Raw genomic sequence first — 21,157 nt, 5'->3', positions numbered from 1 at the left:
TAACTTGCATTTGTCAATGTTAAACTTCAGTTGCCATTTCTCAGCCCATCGGCCTAATTTTCTAAATCTTGTTGCAGTACCTTTTGATTACTATCATTACCCACCCTGCCAACCTGCGTATCATTTGAAAACTTAGGCATTAAGCCTGATATACCTTCATCAATATCATTAATAAATACAGAAACAACAATGGGCGACGTACCGAATCCTGTGGACCTCCACTAATAACACAGTCATCGAAGAGCATTGCCCATTGATAACTACTCTCTGTCTTCTCCCAGTCAGCCACCCATTTATCCATAACAATAACTCGGATATTCACTGCAAGATTTGCATTTATGCAACCTGAAAAGCCTACTCTAACCTCCTGAGATCGGCTAACTACAGGCCCAACTGAAGATGCCTTTAAGAATTCCTTCAGCGCAATGGAATTAAAATACCTGTGGTGATTCAGTTTAGCATAATAATTTTTCTTCTGGTAAAATATCTAACCCAGAGTTAACTCTGGAAAAGTGAGGTTAAATTACAAATTGTACAAGGCTATAATTAGACATTCGACGTGGTACACTCTTGAATCAGGGACGCGATGAAGGGAAGAGAAAGAGAGAGAAAGAGAGATGTAGTTTACCTCCCTAGGTAGGTAAACTACACGTAGGAGGAACACCACAAATCTGAGATTGGGACAACCAAGGCATTGAAACAGAATGGAATATTTCAACAACAGAGAAGGGAGATCGATCTTGAGAAGGAAAGAACGGAAAAGAGAAGTAGTAGACCTCGAGTTATTCAGTTAATAGAAATGGTAAATTAAAACAAGATAATGATCGTATTCCTACTGTGGTCAAGTATGAGGATATGTGAGAAAAACAATGCAGCATAGGGACTGTAAAATCTGTTTATTGCCGATGAATTTGGATGTTTGATAATTACAACTCGCAATAGTAATTGGGCAATGGTCCTTCTACAAAATTTGGCCACTTCTTAATTTTCTCGTAAAGTTTATCACCTGGACAATCGGTGCACCTGGCGTCTCTGTGTCCATGCAGTTGATGCTTTGAGGAAATGTAACCCTAGAAACAGAAAAGATATACAAAATTCGGCTTCAATTTTAACTTCTGATATATTTTATCTGTTTATTACTCAAAACTGCTTACAGTACATTTTGAACTTGTATGTATAATTATTTCATAACTGAAATATTTAAGTATACACAGGGTCGGATTTACATATAAGCTAAACAATCTTAGAGCCTCGTGTTACAAGGGGCCTCGTTCTAGCTTTAAAAAATCCTTTTTTAATATTGTCACAAGTGAACAGTAAGAGAAGAAGGCCTCATACATGTTATAGCTTAGGGCCACAGCAAGTTTAAATCCGGTCCTGAATATACACCTAATTCAATACCGATTATAAATATACAGATATTACAGTACAAGAATCTTTATGACGATTATACAGACAACATTATACGGATAGTTACACGAGCCAAAATAAAAGATTTCGTGTATAAGGACGTGCCCCGATTTTGAAAGGTTACTTAGCTATGGCTCTTTGAATTTTTAAAAACGGCTGATGGATTTTGAATGATAAAAAAATATAAAAATAATAGAAAATAAATAAGAGTCAACAGACGCGTATCTAGTATAAATGAGTATTATACTAGATGCGTGTTTTATTTATTTATTCTCATTTATTATTTTTATTACGTCTATAATAAGTTTTTTAAAATTCAGATAGACATAATTAGTTCCTGATAAGGTTATCACTTTACACCCGTTTATTCTTAAAATTTAATCTCCCTCTGAAATTATAGAAGACTCTCACTTGTAGTTAAGCCTGGTGCAAAACAAGATTAGTGAAGAAACGACTCGCTATTGCGAAAATTAATACTATTTAAAACATATGAAAGTAGTTGAGTTTTTAAAGAGAATGGGGGAAAAAGGCCATGCTGTTCTGTGTATATTATCTGTAAATTTCGTGAGTTCTGAGGTCGATTTTCTGTTTGCCGGATGAAAAACCCGAGTTTCCGGGAGAAAAAACATGCTACTCTAACTTGAGTCCGACTAACTCAGCCACGTTGTGATAAAAGCCCATCCCTTTTTTTCCCATCATCGACGGAACTCGAACTCAGGTCTTTTCCACCCAGTGTGGAGACGACAGCGAGCCTACCAACTGTGTTATCCACGAGGGCAACATGTGAAAGAGTGAAGCGATCAAGAGTCCGGGCTTTTAATAAGCAGCATCAGTTGATTCAAATGGTGTGAACGCAAAGAAAACATTATTTTTAAGATGTGGGCATCCATGAGAACATTAAATGGTGAGTTCTGCTGAAACCTCCAATAGTTAATGCTTCATGTATTAACAACTTGTGACTTGGTTTTAGCTTTATCAGAATTTCAGCAGAATTCAACTAAGGGGAGGTGGGAAGAAAAGTGCTCGTATTGGCTGAGTTCAGTGCTGGGATAATTAATACGAAAACAAATTAAATTTATCTTTTAAATCTTCATATTTTTGAGTATAATTACCAGCTTAACTCGCGTTTAAAGGAAAACTACACACATAAATTTCTCCACTTTTATTCGCATCATCTGTACAGCGTTAAAAAAACTTCATCACAATGTTTTAAAGCAGATAATTTAGAAGGCGAACTACAGTAGTTAATTAATACTTCTTTTAAGAGGAAGTACTTGCCTCAGCTGATTCGTAACACTACATCAGAAGTAAAAAACAGGTTTGAAAACACTCCTACATTGAAGCAGTCTCTTCCGCAAGGTATAATTCTTCCTTATTACCACCAGTTAGCCCGTCGTCTTAAACATTTTTTTTTTCTTAGCACAGGTATTATTTTAGTTTTCTCTTTATTCAACAAACAGTGAACAGTTTAATGTTTTCAACCAGCTTTTTGTAGATGTGGCAGTTGAACCATATCTGATTTCCAATTGGCGCATCACAGAAGCATTATGGAAGCTCAACTCATCGTAAATAATGCTTTCGGAAGTCCCATGTTAGGACTTTGCCTTTTTTTATTAAGGTTCTAAGATTATTAAGGTTTTATAAAATCTTTAAAATTATAATATTTTTCGATTTAATTTTTTTTATAATTTGTATACTATAATTGTATTTTTGTAATTTTATCTTGAATTTGCATTTCGTTTTCTTTACGAATAAAATTAATAAGTAGTATTAGCAAAGATGTGTTACTAGCTAGAGTTGATCATAACTGTAAATCTCCATTTAGCAAGAGAACGAGTTAGATTGGATTATTTAAACTTTTCGCAGAGACAACTAAGGATATGACCCATTAGTAAATTGTGTCTCTTGATATTTCATCTGTCCCTCTAGAGTGTATACTATCATCACAAAGGACCGCAGTGAAGGTCAGTAACTTTTAGATTATAAAAGTTACTGACCTTCAATAAGCGTTTGACTGCGGTTGGCACATTTATTTCGGCAACAGTAATTTACAAACAATTGATCTAAACATCCCAAAAATCTATGCAGTTCAAAAGTGCAAAACCTGCTTGCAATGCATGCGCCACTCCATAGGGAAGATTTAAGGTCTAAAATGTAATTGCAAACTCACCTTGTTCACCCCATCATCAATTAGTTGGCGAGTTGCAGTCAACATTACACGGCCGGGGAGCTTTTCCATGTAGTTTCCCATTAGGGATATGCCAACGGAAATGTTGTTGTAAAAGGGAGTATGCGCACCAATATGATTCCAGTCTCTCCCCACATACACATTACCATCACCTCCAATGAGGAACTGATAGCCAATATCGAACCATCCTGAAAAAAATATTCCAATTAATAAAATGACGCATTTAACTCATTTGGACTCATTACAATTGAATTACTCAATTGTAATGAGTCCATACATTTTTATACGGTCCTTCTCTCATAAACACACACACAAAAAACAAAAAACAAACGTGTTTACCTCTGTCATCCATATGAAAATTTTGGATGGTCCTCATTTCTTCCGAACAGTTAGCCAAAGAGAAGCATTCTGCCATTTCAGTGTGATGGATGAAAACGTGAGGGACCGGTAGAGTCATGTTTTCCTCATCTATGGGATTTCGAGCACCCCATTTAATTCTGGGCATAAAATGGAGTGTAGCAAAAGCTGGAAGATCAAGTAGATATGTTAAAGCAACTGTTTAAGGATCTCAAATGCAGAATATTAAATTAACTGAACAACAAAACACCAAATCGCTAGAATCCCCCCCATCCAGGGTCCCATTGATTAGTGATTTGGTTTCCAGATAAAATGTTTATTTGAGTGACCTCTACAGTTACAAAAATAACATAAGGGTTCCAAATGAAACAGAGACTTTTTGAACAAGCTCCTATAACATTAAGACACTGATCCGATCTGATCACGACTCTTGGCGTAGAACTCGCTGCCTGCTGATAAAACCAATGTTGATCTCCTTCATCTTACCATCTGAGTGAAAGTGACACCCTCCTTGGAGCAGCTTCTTCAGAGGGCCCAAAATATGGTAGTGGCAAAGAAATGGGTTGAGACTGTACTTAGGGTGAAAGTATAATCCAAATCAAAAAAAGAATGTTGACATCATCTTCCCCTCTTAGAACGAGAAAAAAAAAATCTATTTTGGTAGTGGCACTCATGTTGTTCCCCCACGTGAAAGGGGAAGTGCACTGGATACAATCCACTAGGGTCCCGACGTAGAAATATTCCGCCCAGAATCATTTAACAGTTTCTTAAATGAGTATAATACAGTTATCACAAAAGAGGGTGGTTTCCCTAAGGCAACAATGCTTCCAGGGTCCCTAGGATATCATTTCACGGTTCTGATTGTTCACAAAAGAAAATACAGCTACTCGAGTAGAACACACCATTTCTGGAGAAGTTATCATATGTTTTGTGACGCTTACTCATTTCTGTTTCATTTGAATGGCCGTTGTATTTATAAACAGCCACACAATAGAATGCATTTCTCTGACACCATTCAACAAGATACCAGAAATATGGCTTTTGTGCCATAATCACTTCTGTAAGAACAAAAAATAAATAAATAATTAAAAAATAAAAAGGAGACTCCACTTACCTTTGTTACAGAGAAATCCAAACACTACGGACGCACCACACACAACCAAAAATCTTCTCATCATCGATTATGAAATCAATTTCTTGACCTATAAAATAAATGATACCTTAAGGTACCTTAAGGAAAGGTTATATCATCTATTTAAAACACAATACCAATAAATAATTACCACATTTAGCAGTCACGTGAGATTGGACTGCGGTAACTCAAACTCATGCACCTTGACATATCGACACTGGCTACATCAGACCTATTCCGGAGCACATTTTGGACGGATAAGGAACTCTGACACTTTTTGTTTTTCATAACTGATGCATCAAGACCAGGAACTGCTCTTTGGTCACCTAACAGGATTCTAAAATGTCGAGTCCTCAATCGACTGGAATCAAAAATGATATCACCATATTCAACTTAAACTATAATGGATGTGATCAAATTAAATCATATTCAACTTAAACTATAGTGGATTTGTCAGGAGTGTTGTTCCAGTATCTGGTTTAATTTCTCTTTTCATAACTTGTGCAAAGGATTCAAATGGAGACGCTGGATCATCATCTTCATCATCATCATCATTTAAACATTCAAAAATCGATTTTCAGTAACTGTTATCGATCAAAATAATTATTCGCATTTTTTTCCTCGTTATAATGTTCATCCGCATCAACATGAAGCTCAAAGTTGGCTCCATTTTGAAGATCAATTGCTTTTTTTTTCAAAATCATCCATTTTCAGAAATCTCAAACAAAACGCGCATATAATTTAACAATTGATTTAATAAGTAATAGTTATTCGTTTAACTTTCTTGACTTAAAAAACAATAAATTTAGTTGGCTTGATTACTTAGGGGGAAAAAGGTTAATTTAAAATTATTAATATATTAGTTTTATTATTATACATTATGTTAATTAAAAATAAAGAAGTAACACGTCCATCTTTTGTGCTGCTATCCACATATTTAACACTTACCTCAGAGATGAAACAACGGAAACAAATATGATGAGGACCAGCAGAGATTTAAAGACTTCTCTAATGAGGTTCTGGTAGTGGAAACTGTCAACACTAGAGGTCGCAGTTAGAGGTGCTGATATGTAGTGGTTCGAGTGTTATTGTAAACACCAGAGTTGTGAAATAACTTGGGAATTACAGCAGCGCGCTCGACGTACCTGAAGAAGGCTGTAAACATAGCGTTACCTGGAACAATCTTGCAACTCCCAAACCGATCACACAAAGCAAGAGACAGTTCACTGTAAAGGACAGCGTTTGTCTAGGGATGCTCGGCTAAGTATTCGCACGAGAGATTTCTGAAAGTACTTCGAGTGTCGAGAGTGCCTTCGCTGATATCACGCTATTGGGAAATCCCCAGTGTCTGCAGTTCTCAACCAGACCTGTTTAAGAGCTGGGGAAGGAAAGCTTAATATTAAAAACTCATGGACTACAGCGATATTATGTGAATTTTATTACGAAATACTGTTCAGTACTTCCGGTAATGAAGTCGAGTATTATATAATTGAACTTTCCTTATACGGGATAGAGATCATTGACTGATATCCACTACTTAAAACATTCACTGGATATGAAGGGACAATAGCTCTGACGATGGAAAATCCAGTAATTAGTCTTTTTATTAAGTTCAAGGGTCTAATTCGCCTACGGTGTAAGGATTTCTTCATTAGCTGAGTTTTTCATATTTTATTTCTCTTCTTCATTCTTCATTCCTCCTGAATCGATACCTATGATTCAGGAGGAATATTATGTCTGTACAAGAGTGTGTTCACAAGCCTAATTATGTACTGTGAGGGATGAAAAACCCACAAGGAGAAGCCCAGCTCCCTCCTCCTCGGATCAGCTGAATATAACCTCGATTGAGAGGATTTTATTGATCTTTCCTTTTTCTGACGAGATTCGAACCTAGACTTATACGCACGATGTTCAAATAAATGGCGAATCCGCTATAACGAAGGACATACTGTGAAATTGAATGGTAGGGTCATTGTAACGTACACCATTTTGACCACAGCCTAATCTGGTTCTCCATTTCTTCCGAGCTCTGACCTAGTCCATCAACCAGTCTTGTGTGAACCTCACTATCTCGTGCTGTAGAGGTAGTTACTTATCATAAGTCATAAGTAATTATATTAGTGTCCAAAACTTAAGCAATGGTCACAAAAAAGGTGATATCTCAGTTCACGTTATTTATCAATGAGCATGTGGCGCGACAATTAACCGTTAAACATAAGAAGTCAGTTGGAAAATAAAGTAAATATTTTATTTTTCAAGTATGGAAAATAAAATATATTTATTTATACACCAGAATAGTCACAAAGAAGTTTAAAGGAATAGTTAGATATTAAAGCAGCATTTTGAGTACAATTTTTTTAAAAATAGACTGGGCGAAGTTGAAAGCGAGATCTTTATCGCAAAATAAAAAAAAAAAAAAAGAAATAATGATTGTGAGGAAAACGTATCAATCCCTTCATCTAACACATTCAAGACAATAACCCCTGTTGTTAAAAATATTGCTTATGCAACTCGCAGTTGGCAGGATTCGAACCTGCGCGGGGAAACCCCAATGGATTTCGAGTCCATCGCCTTAACCACTCGGCCACAACTGCTCTTGTCTCAGGTTGTTTATCAGTGAAATACAAAAGGCTTACAGTGTCATTAACCTCTCAAGCGCTATGGCAACGGTTTGTCTCAGTGCTGCACAACCAATAAATAATAACATTACGTACTTATTTCTCCAAAAAGAAGCGTAATGTTTCTTATTTGTGATGACACGCCCCCCCCAGGACAGTCGCATCCTCCCTTATTGGGACATCATCAGTGCAGGTATTTTATTTATTTATTTAATTTTATTTTTTGTCAAGCTGCACTGTTGGACGTTTCTGAGCAAATGTTATGCGGAGACACCCATTGCAATTCGTCTTCATAGAGTATTCCTGGCTTAGGTAGTGTAGTTCTGGGTAGTGTTTCAATTACACTGAATAACAAAATAAGAAAAGAATCTCTTTTTCTAAGAAATATTCCACAATTATTAATCATAGTCACTGCTTTTAAAAGTATCTCTGTATTGGATAGATATGTAAATGCTTCCATTATGTAGAAGCACCGCCAGTTTAGCGTTGATTAATCTGAACACATCGATCTGGTTCATGTTCTAGTCCAAAGTAGTAGTAGTAGTGGCATGTGATCCAAGAAAGCAAGTGTATGAGCTTATACAGCATCAGCCAAAAAAAAAATCACACCATTCCCTCCAAATGCCTGTCCAGTTCCTCCTTAAATTTATTTAACCTATCAACTTCCACAACGACAGATGGAAGTTTGTTCCAGCAATTAACCACCTGCTGGCTAAAGGCAAATTTCCGCACATCTATTCTACATCTGTCCTTTCTTAATTTGAATTTATGCCCCCTTAGGTTCGTAATCTGAACAAGTGGAAGGGATCCCATCAGAATTCAGCGTGCTCAACCCATTCAAGGCCTTATACACCTCAATCAGATCACCGCGCAGGTGCCTAGTCTCCAGCCACTGCAATTTTCAGAACTTAAGCCTCTCTTCGTAAGAGGATCCCTTCATTCCCCTCACCAATCTTGTTGCCCTTCTCTGTACACGCTCAAGTAAATCTACATCCTTCCTAAAATGAGGCCTCCAGACCTGTACGCAGTACTCAAGGCGTGGCCTGACATTGCCTTATACAGAGGGATAATCACCTCCTTCTCCCTGCTAGCAAAATTCCTATATATCATTGACAAAACCCCATGACCTGCCCTGGCAGCCTGTCTGCATTGCTCAGAAAACTTCATATCTGACTGCACAATTACTCCCAGGTCTTTTTCATTTTCTACCACCTTAAGTGTAGTACCACACAGTTGGTACTTTTTTCTCTAATGTTACTTCTACCCATATGCAGTACTTTGCATTTGTCAAGGTTAAACTTCAATTGCCACTTCGTAGCCCATGAGTTTCTTTTCAAAATAGTGACTCACTACCCATATAGAAAATTAAGGTCAAACTTTTCGTACGTTTAGGAAATAAAGTTACCTTGGTACCATTAGAAGGTTTGCAATCTGGAACCCGCGAGCTTGGCCTGGTTTTTGATAAATTTGGGTCTCTAACAAGATGAATTAATTCTGATGTAAAATCAAGTGAGGTATAATTGATGTAGATGGCTCAAAGTCCAGATCCATAAACTGAGATGCTCGCTGTCCGAGTCATCGCTGGATTATTCTTCTTCTTTCAAAGTCTGTCTTCAGGTGATGTTTCGACTTTGAAGAAAATCCAAATATACCCGTTAAACAGAAATAGAAATCACACGTAACTTCAGCTCTCTCTTAGCTTCAACCATCCTCTCCATGATCTTAACTGCAACATAAGTATAGAGTCCAGTAGCTTTAATAACTGATCAGATGTTGCATCAGGAGTATGACACGTGAGCATTTATTTTGGGTGATTTCAAAGTCAATTTCTCCCACACGTACAAATAATCAATTAGACTTATTAACATGCTTTTAAGATATTATGGAGACATTAGACAACTGTTTGCTCAACGCACCAGAAACAAATAAACAAAAACTAAAACCTGCTAAATGCGAAGTTATACTTTGGTCACCACTTCATAGACTGAAGAAATGCAACTAATACTTCGCAAATGCTATTTCCGAGCTAATTAAACTTTTACAACTGATTCTCACTTATGCGACTTGAATCCTGATTATCAGAGGAACATCGCGTTGTTGGTGATTGCTGATGCAGGGAATAATAACTAGATGTCTTGTAAACCAGCCTAATGTTATTCTGTTTGTGTATTATTATTATTATTATTATTTTTTTTTTGTATATTTGTTTGGCAATAGAGGATTTTATATTTATATAAACAGGCAGTAAGGAAGCGACAAGATAGCTGGTAGGATATGGAGTGGCCATTTCTCGATCATAAATATAATTCCTTGAATGGCTGAGTGTCACTCAGTCATTGGTCAAGGAAGTGCATTTGATGTTTTATTACTAATAACTGAATACTTGACAAATTCAAATAAAGATGAACAAATCTAATCCCCATCATCCTTTTTTCCTCTATCGTGTGTACAATTTATTGGGTTATAGCTGCTCAAATAGACCATGCTGGGTTGAGGGATTATCAAAACACTACATTCTCCCTTTAGCTGCTGTAGCAGCTAAAGGGAGAATGTAATCTTGACGTGGTCGAATTCCTCCTACTTTTTTCGCAGGAACACTTCGGCCTAAAAGTTTGGAATCATGTTTCATTTTTCTTAATTTTCAAAGATTTTATTAAAATAGGACCAACTTGTTTACCAATTTTTATTAATATATTTTCTGTTATGCATAAAAATCAAAAAAGCTGAAATAATACTTAAGAAATATTTACGAAATTTCTAAATTATTCGACTCTATTCCAGAAAGTTGTAGATAACTCTTTAATGTGGTAGAACATTTCAGAAGATTCCTGAATGTGGAAGAAGAACATCGTAAATGATCCTAGAATATTCTAGAAAGCGGTAGTGTTGTTTCAATATTATAGAATATTGTAGATAATTCTAGAGCGTTTTTCAGTAATATAAATTTAGGAGTAAGAGCTGTAACTTATAAAATCGAACACTCTTCATTCAGAGTGTTTGGTGTAGATGTTTTTGTGCTTCGTGATAAATATGGTAAGAAATAAAGAACTGAGCGTTGAAAAAAGAAGTGCTATTATAGCTCTGTATAAAGAAAGTTATTCCATGAGAAGTATTGGGAAAAAACTAGGTTTTTCATTTAAAGGAGTACAAGCTACCATTCCACGATTCAAGAATATTGGCAGTTTAAGGGACGACCGCGCGTAACAACGACAAGACAATACCATAACACTGATTTCTAAATGCAATCGACGACTTAGTGCCCTGAAATCCGAGCTGAGTTCAACAGGAAAGGCGAAACTCTCATGTTTACAACATCCACTGTAAAATTTCGTCTTAAGGACTTCATGGTCGTATAGCAGTCCAACAGCCTATATTAAAATCAGAAAATCGAAAGAACCAGTCGGCTTGGATTAAGGGCCATCAGCATTGGACAACTGAAGAGTATTAAAACGTACTGTGGACGAATGAATTCAAATTTGAGAAGATCAACTGAAGAAAAATGGTGCCGCAATTGTTTAGTTGCCCAGTCTAGTGGAGTCAGTGGCTAGGTGAATAATTGCTGTTATCCTTGGGAATGGTGACCCAACGCGATATTAGGTAGGTGATCATAATTCAATGATCACTCAGTGTATTTAATTTATATTTCTTCTAAGTTTTATTTTTTATTAAAAACAACGTACAATACCTAAAGCCATTAATCTCAGTTATATAGTGCGGTATGTATCGAATGCAAGGGAAATAAAACAAATGTGAAAACTTCTATTGAAAGAACTTATGGGTTGTTAATAATGTCTTCTGTTTTTTTGATTGTACATGGTTTGTAAAATGAGATTTATAAAATTTGTACTGTTTATAATGTAGAGGGGTTTTTTGTTGTTGTTTTCGGATCACATTATGTATTAATTTCAATGCGAGTACCTTCATTTTTCGACACAGATTAATGCGTCATCATTCTGCGAAGATCTGTAAATCATTCTGTAAACAACATTACACATTATTTTAAGAGACGCACTGTGTACCACCTCTTCGAGTTCATCTTATCCGATCGTGTTTAGTAATACACCTAAAGTAATAATTCCCCAAAAACGCATTATTACACGATTAATATTATTATAATTAAGCCAAAACGAATATAACAGAAAATATAGAACATACTTACAATGGTAACGAAGCTAACAGGACATTTGATGCCCCTTATACTAATACCCGTATATACAAGACTAAAACTGCATATTTGTCAGAAGTAAACAAACATTTTACATAGCAGTAGTGTGGCAATACATGAATGATTATATAATGACTTGACGAAAACCAAATAACATTTATAAGGCATATTATTTGTCTTGCATACATATTATGACGCTTATGAATAATGATATTCTAAAGAGAAAGATGTTTGGATGAAAATGAGTGAACGTTGCACTTTTGCACAATTCGCCCTTCGGAAGGGCGTTCTTGAGCAACGAAGCCTTTTTGCCAGCCATTGTAAAATTCTTGGAAACAATCCAGAAGACATTTTTGTAAGATTTAATTAACTGTTTTGTGCCGACAGCTTGCTCAGAATCGAAATGACAAACTTGCATCAACCGTTTTCGTCTTCGAAAACATAACCACTGTGTAAACCCGATGGCAAAACAGAATCAAAGGTTTTTGTAAGATGGCTAAAGAGAATCAAAGGTTTTTGTAAGATGGCTAAACAGAATCAAAGGTTTTTGTAAGATGGCTAAACAGAATCAAAGGTTTTTGTAAGATGGCTAGACAGAATCAAAGATTCTTATAAGATGGCTAAACAGAATCAAAGGTTCTTGTAAGGTGGCCGAACAGAACCAAAGGTTCTTTTAAGATGGCTAAACAGAATCAAAGGTTCTTGTAAGATCCGTGAGCGTCAAACCTATTGGCAGCAGTTATCATGCTGATCACAGGGTTTTTGGCTTTCTACAGTATGTTGAACAGCACAGAGCCACCAGAGCATGTCTTTATCGAAATGCTTTAATCCTTTTGTTATTTTTTAAAGGATTAAAATTTCAGATAAAAATTATACATAGTCATTCACCGATTGTTGGTTTTTAGGTGCATATTGTGCCATTGTATAATTAATGTTTGTATAAATGTGTTCAAGGGTCGATTTTCATGTTGCGAGTAAAGCACTAGGAATAAGACGGAGAAATCTCGCTCTGTCTGCCCAAGATTGGCTAATTACAGCCCCGATTAAAGAGACCTTTAGAAATTCTACCGGTCATCGGCTGAATCGAGCCCAGACTTCTTAAAATGGTGGGATATCGAAATATACTGTAAAAGATGACTTATTGGTTGCAGTTGGGCATTTTTCTTTAATTACATAATGAAAAATGACATTTTAATTACTTCACTAATTATTTCAATAATTTTATTGATAAATGCATCAAGCACATCAATGCTGATTGAATGAATTATTTGGCATTTTTTCAGATTACGAATTAAAAATGAACAGAGAATTTTTTTTGAAATGGTGAGTGAGAATGGGACTTATGACATGGTTGACAAAAATGTAAAAATGTCTCCTTTTTTTCTTTTTTTTTTTTTTTTTTTGATTGTATATAGTTTGTAAAACGAGGTTTAAAAAATTTGTACTGTATATGGTTTAATTTATGAAATTTAAATTAACACTTGGTAATATTTTATATTTAAGCAGAATTGCCTCTGTTTCTAATTCCTCTTTTATTTCTTCTGAAAGAGATCCAGTTCAGACAACTCCTTGGGATTTCCGTGTTGTTGGGATTTCCCTTCCTGTGCCTGTCCTATGTGTGCAAAGAAACAGAGGAAGTTGCTTTTCATTCATAATTTGCTGTCATTATTTAAAAATTGTTTTATTCCGTATCATTTCTTATATTAGTGGACGTTTATTATGAACATTGTGAAGGTCTCTTTTTTGAATATTTTCGAGCTTGTAAAATGTAATATTTAATATTTAAAAATCTACAGGAAATCCAAACTTGCTTTGCCCATCAGGGTCGGAAGCATTAGAATAGTCCATAGCAAGTAATATGCTGTTCAACGGTGTTTCTTGCCGACTAAGCTGTCACGGACGACTATCTCCTTCAAACAACAACAACAATCTTATGACACTTCTTTGTTGAACAGCAGGACAACTAAAAGTACGGTAATCATTTTGAAAATGGAGTATTCATGCCATTCCATTTTGCACAAGTAGCCATTCAATTGTACTTTGAATTCAGCCAGACTCACTGCCTCTAACACGCTGGGAAGCAACTCATTCCAGTGTTCGATAATCCGCTGCCCATAGGTGAACTAGTCTTCCGTTATTCCCTCAGATTTCATATTTGTGTCCCACGAGGGAGTACAGATCTTACTCATTCAATTTATTCAATCCCTTCAGCGCCCTATAAATCTCAATCAGATCTCCAATTTTGACATACTTTGCAGTCCATTCCTCTAAACCGTTCTTCATATAAGCATCGATTTGCACCAATATGGCCGCCTTTCTATGAACTCTCTCCATGTAAAATTTTATGTATTTTTATGTGCAATCTCCAGACTTGAATACAATGTTCCAAATGGGGTTTAACTTCAAACCTTGTAGATGTCCTTCCTTTTAGTAAAAGCCCTATCAATCATAGATTGGATACCATGTTCTTTCTTAGTTACGTTTTTACGCTACAAGGTAAATTCGATGTCAGATTGAAACATAACTCCTAAGTGTTCTTCTTCTTGAACCATTTTAACTGTTTCTTTTCCATTAGGCACTTTAGGCGCTGTGCCTAGGTCCTGCAAAAAAAAAAAATAAATAAAAAAAAAAAAAAATAACAAGGACTCGAAAAAAATAATTAAACGATTTTATTCCAACAATAAAATTTCGAAAACCAATTTTTAAACAGAGATTTCCAAGATAAATTCTTTCTTCGGTTTTTTCTGTTAGAAAATTCATTAACAACTTCCATCAAATTTGTATTGCGAATAAGTTCGTGCTGGAATAAGTATTGTGTAAATAAACTTCAATACCAAATTTATAGAAACGCTTTCGAGTTTCTTTAAAAACAACAAAAAAAATAAATTTAGCTAAGGGAAATTTTAATATGTTTGATAAAATGCAGTGAAGCCTCTGAATGAAGAGTACCTACTTACATCAAAAGATGTTAGTATGCACTCTTCATTCAGAGGCTTCACTGCTCCAGGATTTCTGTTCCCAAAATGCACAATCTTATATTTAGAAGCATTAAACTTTTAGTTGCCATTTTTAGAACATATATGCAACTGATCCAAGCCTTTTAGAAGTAATGTGGCCTGGCTCGAACTGTCAACCAACCTTCACGCTCTGAAATAATTAGCAAACTTTAAATACACCTTGGATACTCCTTGTCAATATCATTTATGAAAAACAGAAATAAGAGGGGATCCAACCTTGATCCTTGAGGGACCTCATTTATTACGCTGGTCCACCCTGAAGACTGACCATTTATAACAACACTCTGTCTCTTCTCTTTCGGCCTGGATCGAATAATCTCACTTTGTTTTAGTTTAGCAGTCTCCCGTGGGGGATCTTATCAAAAGATTTACTAATGCCTAAATGCATAATGCCAAAATTGTTACGTACTTAACAGTTTAATGACTACATTATACTGCTGCAATTTACCAAATTGGTAAGGCACAGCCTTCCCTTAACAACTCCATGCTAGGCTTGTTGAAGATACTATTCTTGTTGAGATTAGTATTAGCAATGGCCACAAGGTGCAAGGAAGCCTATGGCTTATCCTATGATCCTGAATGGTCCGAGATGATCCTGAATGGCGCCGTTTAACCAGCCATAGAATCCACGGTCTTCTCTACCACAAAAGTCAAACTCACTGGCCTATAGTTACCCAACTTCTCCTTAGTACTACTTTTATGGACTAGAGATAGAGCATCTCTCCTGTCCAAGGGAATTCTCCCGAAGTCTAATGACGCTGTACACTTTGTAACATGTAGTAATATGTGGTAATAAATAAAATATACCTTATTTATAGACTGGCACATTGTTTGTTGTAATGTTTCTTCTCTTCAGCCTATCATACAGTTGTGTCAAGCATTATTTTCGAGAAGGTATACGTATCTTTTAAGTAATTATTGCTAACGTTATGAAAATTTGCAGAGTTGTGTGTTTTGTGCTGTTTCATTGCGATTACGAAACCCCATTTACTATCCCAAGCTGGTAAAGTAAAAACAGAAAAAAATATAGCCATTTATTTTATACTTTATCAGTCTTTCTAGTGTTTATTTATATTTATTAAAAATTTGAGACCAAAAGAAAAGTGGAGCGGAAGATATAAAAAAAGGAAAAAATTGCTTTAGGATTACATTCATTTTAATGTCTTGTTATGCTTTAACCAGCTGAGTGAACTCTGCGAGTTATCAGTAAGAAGAGCAGACAAGGGAAGAAGGGGTAGTCATGTTTGTGGGATTCAATGTCTGCCTAAAGTGAAAATTGTATTCTTCAAACAACGCATCTCAAGCATCGTATGAGATGAATAAATAACTGTAATGCAGATTATCAGAAATAATTTACTTCGTGGTCAATGCTTCAGGGCAATAATAATCGGGGAGAGGTCCACCTTTGAAACGAGGCCATGTCCTTATTATGTCATAGAGATGCTGACCAGGACAAAGGGTACAAATTGTATCTCGGTGCCCATGCAGTTCGTACGATTTCGATATATATCCCTATTGGGAGAAAAAAATATAAAATATTGTTATTATTATTATATTATGTTGAACAAGGCAATACAGTATAATTCTTAAAGTTAAAAAATTGCTAAAAAGAAACACCTGTACCATTATTCGATTTGGATTTACCAATCATAAAATGGAAATAAATGCTTATTAATATAACGTAACTCTCATTATAACCAACAGATGGCAGCACACCACACATGACGCCTTTTATATTGAATATATTTAATCATGGGCCATTTGTACCTTAAGTGCAAATATCTATAAACATTGCAAAATATGTAAGCAAATTGCTAAAATAATCATTAACAATGTATGGAATGATGATGTTATGTGCTAATGCTAACTTACGAATATTGCTTTTTTTCTTTTTGTATTTAAAATCCAATTTCTTTCTTTATTTAAATCCGACTGTTTATTTTCTATTGGCGGTTGATAAGCACTTATAAACAATGAAATAAATGCAGGGATTTCTCTTAAAATAACGGCTATTCCAGAAGATTAATTGGCTCAAGAGTACAATGTCATTATCCAACACAATTTCCCATTTAGTATTCAAGTTTCTAGAAAATTGGATAATAATAGAAAAATGTGTCAAGGAAACTTGGAAAGGAACAAGAATAAAGTTCCATTCATTCTTTATTTGTTCAGACTTTCTCATAAACACCATAAGGGAAATTCTGTTGTTCTAACAAGAGGCACAATCGAACTATAAAATCACATAGTTCGATTGTGCGCAAAATGCATTTTTAATATTAAACATTTTGCACCAATGTTTACGTTAATGATAACATCTGTAGCCTTCCGCGTAGGAATTAAATTCTTGTTATATACAGATTTAAAAATCTGTATATCTTAATAATTCTATCCACAGTACTTTTTCTAAGTGGAAATCTTGGACATCACTTTATCCTCACCTCAAACTCTCTTGCAATTGAGAAAACCCAAAAAACCATCCATCAGTAATAAATACCCTGTACTTTTGTGGTTGGACTTTCGCTTGAAATAACCATACAGTTTTTGCAACCTGAAAAATCCTTTCACCTCTTCAGTAAATAAACAATTTGTGACCTTCTTGATCTACAGTTCTAAATATAAATGTTCATTCTAATTTTGAGAGAAAGTATTGGCAATTTCCAAACCAAAAACCACAGCTAATTCCGAGTATTTCTTTTTTATCTTTTCAAAGCTATTCCCTCATGTATTCTTCCATATGTTATTTTCCCCTGCTTCCACGTAACTATTAAAATTTCTATTAATAATAACAATTTCTCTGTCTAGTACATGTTCTGATTTTTGGCACAAAATACTGATTTAAGGAATATTTCTAATTATACGTTATTCTAATGCATCTTTGTTCTGTGCCATTTGTCTATTACTATATATCTTCTTTCATTTCTTGGGGTTTACACCGTTAAGTTTTATATTAAATGCGACAAATGACTGTTATGCGTTACCTTCTCTATGCCACATTCAATTAGCTTTTGTGCAGCTTCCAACATGTTCTTAGGTGGTTTTTCTTCTTCAAAATTTCCCATCAGGGATATCCCAATAGATTTCCTGTTATATCTCGGCGAATGAGCTCCAATGAGGGTCCAACCCCGTCCTTCATAAGCTTGTCCATCACCTCCAATCAGAAACTGGTATCCAATGTCAGGCCAGCCTACCAAAAAGCATAAATTTATTATTGATTTAGGTTAACGAATTTTTATATTCCTAAAAATACTATACATAGTAATTACATCGTTAAAATAAAACATAGCTTAAAATTCATTTTGCAGTAAGATAAATGCTCAATAGTTTCATTCAATCAACAATAAAATCTTTAAAATTATCTCTAATTATGTCATTTTGAGTTATAATTATGTCATTTCCACCAACCATTCCGATCCACATGCATGTCTTGAATACTTTTCGTTATATTCATACATGTGTCCACGTCACTGCACATTCTTCCAGCGGTATGATGAATGACCACGTGATTTACTGGCATCTTCATTAAGGCAGTAACTTTAGTGGGTCTTGCTCCCCACATTTCTCTGGTTACGATGTCAAGATCGGATTCTGGAAGAGATACAGACAGTTTATGGGTGCATTAACCGATTTGAATCAATGCAAATTTGTTTTGGATTCGCCCAAGGGATATTTACTTACCCACCGTAACCAAGAGAAGCAGGAAAGAAACTAATGGTAGAGCTATCAAACTCCACATGATGAGCTTTATGAGATCTCTGATTGCTGGAATGGAAATGATCGAAAAGTTAAAGGGCGCACCAAGGAAAACCAAGGAGCTATTTTGAGATGTTTCCAATACAAGTAAAGAGCACAAAGTGAAAGTATATTTAAAAGACAAAGGAAAAAGTTCTTGAATTTTCAAGATTAAAGTGTTTTTAAAATAGAGAATATCTACTCTTTCTCTGCTTATTGAAAGCAATGACGAAGACAATATGCTGATTTTGTCAAAATTGTAATAACAAAATCCATTTTTGTATCAATCAAATGAAGTAGACAAAAATGCTCACTGATGTTGCTTGGCCCAGTCAGGGTCCGGGCCTTTGACTGAATGTTAATTAGTTGAACGTACTGATATATAAAAATAATCTCATTTACTTGGAAGAGGGGATCTACGTCATTGTTCATTATTATGTTAATAAAGTGATAGATACTACACTGTTAAATCACGTGGTAGATTAAGAATTTCTTGAAAATTTATTGAAATAATAAATTATTTTTTTAGATTTTAGCTCATCTATGGTTCTGGTAAAGGGTAACGACGGATTTGGCAGTCATCCTGTCCATTCTGTGTCTACCTTCACTTTCCACCAAAAAAATGAGCCCTATGGGGAAGTGCTTTATTGTTGAAAAGGAACTGAGATCCAATTGCAGTCCAGAACAGCCTCGTGTGGGTTCTAAGATTTCATTTCTATATTACCGAATTTCTTTAGGTCTTTGTCTATGTATGTACAGTGGATCCTGTGAAAAACTTATATTTCCTCTTTCTTTGTTTCTATTTATTATACTAGAATAAAAACACGTCACGTGATAATTTAGCTTTGATAATTGGTGTTGCCAAACAAAAGCCAGCTCAACTTTCTCGTCAGCTGATAGTTATATAAGTTTTCTTATTAAATTTAGATATATAGGCTTGTTTCTTTTAATGCTTATAAGCATTAAAAGAAACAAGGGATCTAGCGAAGAACCCTGTGGGACATCAGGCTCTCTTAGATTCAGATTTACATTCATTCACTAGTGTCCTATACGATTTGAGATCCAGATAAAATTTCATTGAATCCTAATATTAATTCGGTTTTTCAATTACATTCAGAGGACGAACATTGTCGAAGGCTTTGCTAAAAAGTCTGCATCAGATATACAACTTACAAACTGCGTGTCAATTATAAATCAAAATTATTCAGCGTTACTTATTCTGGTAATAAGAGAATTTGAAACTTTTCAATTAGCTCAAAGGAGGCTATGACTAAGAGATGTCACTGGGCGTCACATTTGTAACTGAGGGTGTTCTAAAGACAGTTTCTTTGTGAGATGAAAACAAAGAGAAATTGCAAAGAAATTCTTCGCTTCTGTTTAAGACTTAATTCAGTCTCCAAGGGCTGAAAGGAAGTTAACCTCATGAATCGATGAATAGAGGAAGTTACACTATCAGAAACTTCCTCTATTCATCGACTGGATTCAACCCAAACCTCCCTTACCATGTAACATGCCCCATATGCTATCAGGCGCGTCACAAATATTAAACATTTGTTCACAAATGTTTAATATTTTGACAATATGTTGTCTGTTGATGAAGATGGATGCATTCTTAGATAGAGAAAGTGGTAAGTCAGGGTTATGTTACTATCAGAGGATAAACCCTTTATCAGCGCACAACGAGAAAAGAAATCGAATACACGATAAACTCTCCATCATATTTTGAGATGATAGATGACAGTATTTTGAATAAATAATGTATAAACTGATCCGTCCAAACTGTTTTCTGCACTGTTTATATTATTGAGCAATATCAGGTCACAAAAATTAAAACAAAGATTTATATTAACCCTACTTGTCGTGAAGCATAAACATCACTTTGAAAACGTCTCAATCAACACACATACCTTTCAACAAGGACGCTCTATCTTGAATGGAAGTCACAACCTGGAAGTTCTTCAGTTGTCAAACGACTGGAGATAACGACGTTTTACAAACTTCCCATAAAAACTGATCTTATCTTGTACACGCCTTCTTTCTTTCTCAATACTAAGAGCATCAAAGACTTTCGCATAAGAGGAAGCGGATGCTTTGAAATCGAAGGGGTGCAGACAGGATTAAACGTGAAAAAAAATCGAGAGTTCCGGGAACGTGAAATGACCTTACCATAAGTTCACTTTGGAACTTTGCCAATTCAAATTTCCCCTCACCACCCAAGAGTCAAGTGTGAGCAAGAATTTTCAAAAGCTACCATTTTTCTATTAAAATATTATGCGTGGTATTCTCCTACACTCTTCTTAAAAGTGTAATATAGGGCCTACTAGATTGGCGAATCTAGTTCACTATTTTCAAATGATACCCCCCCCCCCCTTATATGTTTATGCTTCACGACCCATCTGTCGTGAAGCATAAACATATGCTTCACGACAGATTCGGGTCTTTTTGAAATAATAAAAAAAAATTAAAATCATTTTCAAGGAACTGAAATTTAAATGTGCTGCAAGGAATGGTTCAAGTAGAATTGCAAAGAGAGTGGTCGAC

The 21,157-nt window shown here is 35.3% G+C and overlaps 1 protein-coding gene and 1 non-coding gene across 2 annotated transcripts; both read right to left on the bottom strand.

Annotated features, from left to right (window-relative positions):
- Positions 1-881: 881 nt before the first annotated feature.
- Positions 882-20,657, bottom strand: LOC150090049 (peptidoglycan recognition protein 3-like). Its single transcript, XM_090390159.1, has 10 exons — positions 20,524-20,657; positions 18,563-18,646; positions 18,290-18,472; positions 17,866-18,071; positions 16,245-16,399; positions 14,824-14,882; positions 4,897-5,013; positions 3,938-4,123; positions 3,581-3,786; positions 882-1,070 (listed from the first exon to the last, which is right to left on the bottom strand). Exons 2-10 carry the CDS (start codon positions 18,618-18,620, stop codon positions 927-929), a joined length of 1,314 nt encoding a protein of 437 aa, XP_090246285.1. The 5' UTR covers positions 18,621-18,646; positions 20,524-20,657; the 3' UTR covers positions 882-926.
- TRNAS-CGA (transfer RNA serine (anticodon CGA)) lies at positions 7,600-7,681 on the bottom strand. The gene has a single exon. It is a non-coding gene; the product is annotated as a tRNA-Ser (tRNA).
- Positions 20,658-21,157: the final 500 nt, after the last annotated feature.

Source organism: Mastigoproctus giganteus, chromosome 2, assembly GCF_048544385.1.
Source record: "Mastigoproctus giganteus isolate SK-2022 chromosome 2, ASM4854438v1, whole genome shotgun sequence".
NCBI classification, from domain to species: Eukaryota; Metazoa; Arthropoda; class Arachnida; order Uropygi; family Thelyphonidae; genus Mastigoproctus; species Mastigoproctus giganteus.
The sequence above is the reverse complement of the archived record's forward strand: the minus strand, read 5'-3'. Positions and strand labels throughout refer to the sequence as shown.